This window comes from Salvelinus namaycush, chromosome 28 (assembly GCF_016432855.1).
Source record: "Salvelinus namaycush isolate Seneca chromosome 28, SaNama_1.0, whole genome shotgun sequence".
NCBI lineage: Eukaryota > Metazoa > Chordata > Actinopteri > Salmoniformes > Salmonidae > Salvelinus > Salvelinus namaycush.
Genome location: NC_052334.1, coordinates 32,002,995 through 32,012,257, shown reverse-complemented (window position 1 = coordinate 32,012,257; position 9,263 = coordinate 32,002,995). Strand labels below are relative to the sequence as shown.

Here is a 9,263-nt window from a genome sequence, read left to right as displayed (position 1 = left end):
AGAGGACGCTGATTCTGTCACTTCAGAGGTTTTGTTCCCCTCCATTCTGTTCCCAGGTTTGACTGACAGACAGAGGGACAGTTCCATACCGCAGAGCGCTGAGCACAGCACAGATAAGACACTGTCTCCAATCATTACGCTGCTAATTCACTGAGCCACCGATAAATATTAAAGCATTGTGCTGCCCTGCTTATCTGGCTAACTTAATCTTATAGGAAAGTAAGGTAAGAGTGCCCTTGGCTCCTGACTGTGGAGTTCTACTGGATTATGGGCCACATTGGCTATACAAAGGTTATCTTCTTTTGTCTTTGGTTACAGTTGGGTTCTATAATCATTGCTCTCTCTCTCTCTCTCTCTCTCCTCATTGATGTTCTGTTATGCAGCTCCTCTCTTCCCACTAGACAAACCCACTGCAGCTGTGTACATCTGGTCTAAACTAGATCGAGCCCCAGTGCTGCTAACCCTCATGCAGAGCAGGAGATGGTGGGGTGCTGCTCTGATTGCTCCATCTCACACTGTTCAGGCCCAGCAGGCAGGTGGTTGGCTATCTGTCTTCACTCACATCCTCACGGAGTTGCCAGCTCTGTGGACCAACACACCACAATGAGACGAGCAACAGGATGCGCCTCAGGCTCCATCACATCCAGCCAACACAATGCAACACCCACCCAGCAAAGCTAGTCTCTCTCTCTCTCCTCTCCCCATGACTCAGCACCACCGACACTCTTGCACAATGCAGGAGGGGAGAGCTGTCTGAATTTGGAACACTTGACTTGTAGGACCTCTTTGGATTCCTCAATGAGCATTGACTCAGTGTGCAGAAATAGCCTGACTAAAGTATGAATCACGGCATGACGTGGAAACAACGTTGATTCAACCAGTGTGTGCCGGTGGGAAATGACTGAATTTGTCATGCATAGTTGCTATGTTTTAATATTCAGCACTCTATTGGGTTATCTTAAATCAGAGCAGTAAATGATAACTTAATTAAATAGCAGAACCTCAGTAAGGGTTTCTGTTTGAAAAGCACAGTTATGTCTGCAGCAGTGGTCCATGTGACAGTGGCCCTATATTATCCCAGTGATCAGCGTGAGAACCATTTTGATATATACCCCCTGGCTTTACTGCATTCAGAGAGTAGACATAGTGTCCGTATGATCTGTGACGCGCTGACTCAGCACGTTAAGTGAAACCCCCACATATTCTCCCAAAGCCTTTAGCTCTCTCCTCTCTCTCCTCTTGATACTTTCCAGACCTCTCTCTCTTTGCGCCTGTGAAAATCCCCATAATGTTTGCTGGCATGGGGCGTTGGGATGGGCTGGAGAGGGTGGTCGAGCCGTGTCAGTGACAGAGATGGTCTGTCGGATCCTGGCTGTCTGAGAGAGTGGGACCTGAGCATCTGAGAGGGGAGGGGAGAGTGTAGAGAATCAGGCTCTGGCCACCACTGCTCTTCTGCCCTGGCCCGGCAGCTTTCCATTGGTTCACACTACAATCTAATAGCCTGGACCATCGCTTACCCCCTGGGGGTTAAGGACACAATTTCCCGCCTTTGATTTTGTGCGGAAAGGCCAGCATTCTGGGGAGAGGGCGTTTAACCTTTGGGAGATGGATAATCAAGCTGCTCTATCGATTTGCTTTGCTTAGAAATGGTGCTTCTTTTCTTCGATTAGATGGGAGAGCATGGAGGATTCTCTTTTCTCAGCTAGCGGTTGCTCCTGTTATTGTCAATTGCTCTCAACCTGAAGCCTCCTTTGTAAGCCAATGTTTATTGTATTTATTGGTGATGATATACTACTCTGATGCTTAGCTCCCCCTGTATGGCCTTATTTGCTCCATTCTTACGTAACATTGAGGTAAATTGATACTGCCAATTCTGAAGGTCGTGGGCCTTTTGCTCTGTAGTCTTCTCCTTGCTTTATTATTCTCTTTTTAACTTCAAGTCCTGCTCCAGGCTAAACGAGCGGAGGTGTGTGCCTGTCAGAGTTACTCTGAGCAGATATAATGCTATTTAAATGCTAATGTGATAAGAGGAGCAAAACTACCTTTATTCATACTCTCTGCGCAGCGCCGGCTACGTACTGGGCAGGAGCCCTTAATATATGACTGACACACTCTCTCTCTAGCCTCCTGCATGTCAGAGTTCCAGCACTTGGGGGGTGGGGGTTCTTGGAGTGTTGAAAATATTGGACTGATGGCTCTGTGCCAAGTGTTGAGCTAGACATGATCAGTAGATTTTTTTCAGTTTTATTTATATTTTATTTAACCAGATGAGTTGACTGAGAATACATTCTCATTTACAGCAACAACCTGGGGAGGTTACAAAACATAGGCCTAGTTACCTTAAAATAAAAAGTAGGGGCGTGGATCAGAAAACCAGTCAGTATCTAGTGTGACCACCATTTGCCTCATGCAGCGCGACAGATCTTATTCGCATAGAGTTGATCAGGATGTTGATTGTGGACTGTGGAATGTTGTCCCACTCCTCTTCAATGGCTGTGCGAAGTTGCTGGATGTTGGCAGGAACTGTGGCATGCTGTCGTACTCGTCAATCCAGAGCATCCCAAACATGCTCAATGGGTGACATGTCTGGTGAGTATGCAAGCCATGGAAGAACAGGGACATTTTCAGCTTCCAGGAATTGTGTACAGATCCTTGTGACATGGGGCAGTGCATTATCATGCTGAACCATGAGGCGATGGTGGCGGATGAATGGCATGACAATGGGCCTCAGGATCTCGTAACGGTACGTCTGTGCATTCAATTTGCCATCGATAAAATGCAACTGTGTTCGTTGTCCGTAGCTTATGCCTGCCCGTACCATAACCCCACCATCACCATGGGGCACTCTGTTCACAACGTTGACATCAGCAAACTACTCGCCCACACGATGCCATACACGTGGTCTGCGGTTGTGAGATGTAAAATGACGTTGGAGGCAGCTTATGGTAGTGAAATTAACATTAAATTCTCTGGCAACAGCTCTGGTGGACATTCCTGCAGTCAGCATGCCAAATACACGCTCTCTCAAAACTTGAGAGATCTGTGGCATTATGTTGTGTGACAAAAATGCACATTTTAGAGTGCCTTTTATTGTCCCCAGCACAAGGTGCACCTGTGTAATGATCATGCTGTTTAATCAGCTTCTTGATATGCCATACCTGTCAGGTGGATGGATTATCTTGGCAAAGGAGAAATCCCATTAACAGGGATGTAAACTAGTTTGTGCACAGCAATTGCATATGAACAATTTCTGAGATATTTTATTTCAGCTCATGAAACATGGGACCAACACTTGCATGTTGCAATTCATATTTTTTGTTCATTTTCGACCAAGTTCAATACATTTAGTAGAAAATCAACTAAATGTATTGAACTTGGTCGAAAATGCATTCATTTGCCCAATACTATCATAAGACATTAACAAAATGCATCAGTGATTCGTATTTTCCATCAACTTTCTGAAGAGGCAATGGAACAGGAATGACCCATGTCTGTGTGCGCACGTTTGGCTACCACTTTGTGTAGCCATTAGCGATGATGCTAATGTAATGACAACTGTCTTCTGGTAGATGGAAAAGTTCCCAAAAACCTTCTCAATGAAATGTTAACTACAAAGTAGCCTATGCCTACCTGACATAATGATATCATGATTATTTGCATCAATCTAGTGGCCATTTGTTTTGCAAAGTCTGCAATCACATAAGCGCTACAGAAACATTGCTAACCGAACAACAGTCTATGGCTGGTGGCAGTTGAGTTAAAGGGTAACTACACCCAAAAATCTGAGCATCATTTTTCCCAGACCTCAAAAGTGGTCTCCTGATGTAGTTTAAGCTTGTTGTGGACTTAGCACACCCAATTTAGTTGTTAAAACCGATAAGATTCTATAGGCCATTTTAATGCATACCATTCTAGCTTCTCTAAATCATCAATCTTTGCTGCAGTATTCATCATTCAGCCTCTGAGACCGAGGCAGAAGCAGATGTCATAGATACTCGCCTATTTGGAGAGCACTTGCTGGAAGGATGCTTGCTCATAGAGAGATGTCGTAGGAGTTGCTTTCAAAATCCTCTATTCCTTTTCTTTCCCATTATGTGAAACAGGAAATCTCTATACTGGCAGAGGAGAGAGAGAGAGAGAGAGAGAGAGAGAGGATGAGTCTGTCACAGTATGGAGTATTATCCTGGGGAATGCCAAAACTCTGCCGGCGGATCATTTATTCAACTCGTCTCTCAGAGATTCTTTGTGGAAGAGTCAACTTCAGACATCACTGCATCATTTCACACAGCAGTAGCCGTGTTGTCATCCTCTGGACGGCAGGTAGCCTAGCGGTTAAGAACACTGAGCCAGTAAACACAAGTTTGCTAGTTTGAATCCCTGGGCTGGCAAGGAGGAGTCTTCTTTATTCTGCTCTTGAGCAAGGCAGCACCAACAACTGCTCCCTCTGATTCAGAGGCGTTGGGTTAAATGCTGCGGAAGACACATTTCGGTTGAAGGCATTCAGTTGTGCAACTGACTAGGTATACCCTTTCCCTTCTGTCTGTAGAAGGAAACACACAGAGTTGAACCAAACTGCCATAACCCAGAGAGAAGGTTAGACCTGAGTTGAACCAAACTGCCATAACCCAGAGAGAAGGTTAGACCTGAGTTGAACCAAACTGCCATAACCCAGAGAGAAGGTTAGACCTGAGTTGAACCAAACTGCCATAACCCAGAGAGAAGGTTAGACCTGAGTTGAACCAAACTGCCATAACCCAGAGAGAAGGTTAGACCTGAGTTGAACCAAACTGCCATAACCCAGAGAGAAGGTTAGACCTGAGTTGAACCAAACTGCCATAACCCAGAGAGAAGGTTAGACCTGAGTTGAACCAAACTGCCATAACCCAGAGAGAAGGTTAGACCTGAGTTGAACCAAACTGCCATAACCCAGAGAGAAGGTTAGACCTGAGTTGCCATTGCTGTAGCAGTACGTTGTTTTTCTTTTTGACGGCATTCAACATTTTCCTCTCAGTTTTGTTTGGCAGCGTGATTCTGAAATACACAACTACGGAGTTTCACTTATCCACTTTCTGTTTCCCTTTAGCGCTCCTTATACTAGATAGATTTAGCATGGTTCTGTTAAGTAGTCAAGGCTCACCTAGTGGAACATGTCCCACATAAGGAATGCATTACATTCATACTGATGGATATTTACAGCAGCACGGCTGCTGGTCTCACAGCTCCTTGTCTTGCTCCAGGCGCCAATAGCAGAGACTAAGAATAAAGACCGTAAATTCCTGTTAAAGTATGATAGAATGATATAATAGAAATGACAGAGTATGGACTACACTCTTAGGAAAAAAAGGTTCCATCTAGAACCTAAAACGGTTATTCGGCTTTCCCCATAGGGAACCCTTTAAAGAACCCTTTTTGGTTCCAGGTAGAACCTTTTTTGGTTCCATGTAGTACCCTTTCCACAGAGGGTTCTACATGGAACCCAAAAGGGTTCTACTTGGAACCAAAAAGGGTTCTACCTGGAACCAAAAAGGGTTCTCCTATGGGGACAGCCAAAGAACCCTTTTTGAACCCTTTTTTCTAAGAGTGTACTGTATTGGTTAACTCTGGCCCTTGTTGGCCATAGATCACCCTATGCTTTCCGCTTGGTCCCTTCTCTCATATAAATCTTCCATACGTGTCCCTTCCAATACAAAAATCAGCATCCATCGCCGCCTCTGATTTTTGTTTGTTTGACTTTCAATTTCTATGGTTTCTCGTGAAATATAGTCTCTCCTTTACTTTATGGGGTTACAGTTTGAGTGGAAGTGCAGGAGTTTATGGGCTGTGTAGTTGACTGGAGGATTGCTGTCTGGAAGAGGCTTACTTTTGTTCTTAATATATTTACAGGTGTTTACTGTCAAATAAATTAAATATGGCCGGTTTAACTCTTTATGACCAAACACACAATACATTATGGCTAGGAACCCTTTGTTCCATTGTTATATTTGGCCTGATTGTCATTTCTGTGTGTGATGAGTTTAGGAAAGTATTGTTAATTTCTAATAACACTCAGTCAGGGTTTGTAACATTTCATTGTTGTTGATTCAATGCACTGAACTTGCGTTCTTGGACAGAAATTCAATAAACAGTTCATCTGAAGAGTCCTTTTTACAGAAAGATGAAAATAAGACTTTGTGTCAATCTGCGTCCACTGATGCTATTCCATTAGTATTCTACGGTCTTTGTCTTGTGACCCTTTTGTCTGTTTTATTCAAGTGGAGGGCATGTGCAATTAGAGTGAAATAATGGTGGTGGGTTGTCTAAATAGAGAAAAGCTTTCCTCTGATTAAGTTAAATGCGGTAGCGAGGTGGGCTGGGATGTCCGCCTTTGGTGACAGATCAAAGAGAATGTGGTTTTAATCTAGTGATGCGGCCGCGGTAGGGGCCAAACACTGCCCGTCCACTGATGCACCTCAAAGCGCTCTCATCAGGGCTTTGACGGATGACATCGCCGCTTCAGAATGATAGGCTATTATTTAACTTTGCATTGGATAAATGGCAATGCTAGCTGCTACCTGTCCCCCTCACCTTCCCTCGCCTCGCAGCCTGGTACCAACAGACAGACAGGGGAGGGAGGGAGTTGGGAATAAGAGGCCTGAGCTCTGTGGGACTGTGCCATTTTGTGATCATACTTTCTCTTTTTCCACCTTGTTGTTCTGGGTGACTGAGGACAATGTGCTGCTGTAGTGACAATGACATTTGATAAGCGGCTTATTTGATAATGTGTCTTTCTCTCTCTCTCTCGCTCTCTCTCTCTCTCTCTCTCTCTCTCTCTCTCTCTCTCACACACACACACACACACACAAACACACACACACACACACACACAAACACAGACCAGCAATATTCATGGTCTCCCTCTCAGCACTTCGATGAAGAAAGCAACTCCCCTCCTCCACCCAGGAACATGAAGGCTCTATCGGGCGGGCGGCCCAGCCAGCTCCAGATCACCTCGGCTCACACCTGCGGCCTGGCCGACTGCGAACACTCCCTGGACCACCATGACTCCCGCACCCCCTCTTACCTCCTCAGCCCCACAGAGAGCTGTCCCATGGAGCACCGCCGCTGCTCCCCCCATAGCTCCATCCACTCTGAGTGCATGGCGATGCCCGTCTCCGTCTCCATGGCCAACACAGACCACTCCATCTCCAGCAGCACCTTTCCCAGGATGCATTACAGTTCCCACCACGACGGCAGCGGGTCACGGGACAGTGGTGGTGGTGGAGGAGGTGGTGGTGGTGGATCACGGGATCGAGACGAGTGTGGCTCGTCGCACGGCGGCAGCGGTAAAATGAACAGAATCCCGGCCAACCTGCTGGACCAGTTTGAGAAGCAACTTCCGTTACATCGCGACGGCTTCCACACACTGCAGTACCAGAAGACACACACCACCACCACGGAGCAGCGCAACGAGAGCCCTGGGAGGATCCGACACCTGGTCCACTCTGTCCAGAAGCTCTTCACCAAGTCCCACTCCCTGGAGGGCTCGTCCAAGATGAATGGCACCAAGGGGGACTCGCACCGGGAAGGCTCCCACCACCACCATCCCAACCACCATGGACACCACAAACACAGCAAGCGCAGTAAGAGCAAAGAGCGTAAGTCATCAGACAGCAGCGGGAAGCAGCGCTCCGGGGTGGCGGGCTGGTGGAGCTCGGACGATAACCTGGACAGTGACAGTACGTACCGGACGCCCAGCGTTATGTCCCGCCAACAGGTGGACCACATCAGCCACTGCTACCCCGACTCTGTCCACAGCCACTACGGGAACCTGTCGCTCAAGACCTCCAAGAGCAACAACGATGTGAAGTGTTCCGCGTGTGAGAGCGTGGCCATGGCTCCTGAAGGGAAGTTCATGAAGAGGAGCTCCTGGTCAACGCTGACTGTCAGCCAGGCCAAGGAGGCCTACAGGAAGTCTTCCCTCAACCTGGAGAAACCCATGACGCCCACAGACCTCAAGCCCAACCTCAGGCCCTGCCACTATCTACAGGTGAGTCACTCGTATAATCCTAATATGTCCGTTACTGGAGCCATGTTGCTGGAACCACAGTAATGTTATAGATAGGCCGAGAGATGGATGGGATTGGCAGAGAAGCAGACAGATATGTACAGTACGGATAGACATAGGTCCGCTGGTAGGCTGATTTAGTGAAGCTATTGAAGAGAGGATTTATTGTCATTAGCAGTCAGTGTAGAACCGAAGACCAACTAGGCTACATGCTAACACTCAGAAACACTGCAAACAATGAGGCTCGTTGATTAGCACTCATCTCAGTAAGCCTGCCATTAACATGGCATTCCATTCTATCAGAGGCTTATATTCAAAAGACAGTGAGTCCAGAGAGTTACTATGATGTTGTTTGTCTCAGCTGGACTTCTGATAGTTCTGAGATATAATCACTTGTATTTCCCTGTCCAGGATATGAATCACCTGTCAGGGGATCAGCAGGGTAGTAGCAGTGAAAGGGACGGCACAGTGGGAGCAAATCAATTACTGTATCAATGAATGACACCAGTGACAAGTCGGGAGTGCAAAGAAAAGACTCAGGATCAATGCCGATTTGAGCTTGTTGTCGTGCTGTTTCTCCAAGCTATCAGTTGGTCTGTATCGGTGTGTGAGAGCACTTAGTTCATGACCTGGATCCGCTTTGTGGGAAATCCTGGTGGATTGTGGGGAACGTCATTAAGATCAATTCAAAGGGAATCAGCATTTTTGTAGTTGATGGTCCAGAGGTATTATGTTGGGGTTGTTATAGTAAAGCGTAGGCCATTTGCTTGGGAATGGCAAGTCCCTTACCAACTGCACTCTGAAATAACTATGTATATCAAACAATGGTATTTGTGTATGATGAATCAATATCAAAGCTCTTAAGACAATGAAAGGTACATGTTTTACAGTAAACATGCAACCCATGAGGTATGATCTGCTGATAATCTCAGGGAACATTGAGTGGGCTACTGCCTGGAGCTAAAACCATGTGAACTCCTCAACACTCAGAGAAACACTCCTCTGGGACTCTCCATGAAGTGGAATGTGGTGTAACTGTGAGATGCTGTCTTAAATGGACAAGAGGTGCATTACTCAACCCACCCACCATTCTAATGAGGAGTCCGGCATTGTATCTGACTATTAGCTGACGTAAACAGGAAAACAGCAGCATGAGGTCTGTGACTAATTCCAAGCAACTGTATATAAAGCACTTTTAAAGGTGATGAACTCCAAACAA

General features: G+C 46.3%; 1 protein-coding gene across 1 annotated transcript in view; it reads left to right on the top strand.

Moving 5' to 3' along the window:
- The first annotated feature begins 6,880 nt into the window (after positions 1-6,880).
- LOC120023701 (disks large-associated protein 2-like) overlaps positions 6,881-9,263 on the top strand; it is a 52,378-nt gene continuing 49,995 nt past the window's right edge. The window contains exon 1 of the mRNA XM_038967764.1: positions 6,881-8,026. Within this exon, the coding sequence (XP_038823692.1) occupies positions 6,944-8,026 (1,083 nt within the window). The 5' untranslated portion in view covers positions 6,881-6,943. The remainder of the gene's footprint in view (positions 8,027-9,263) is intronic.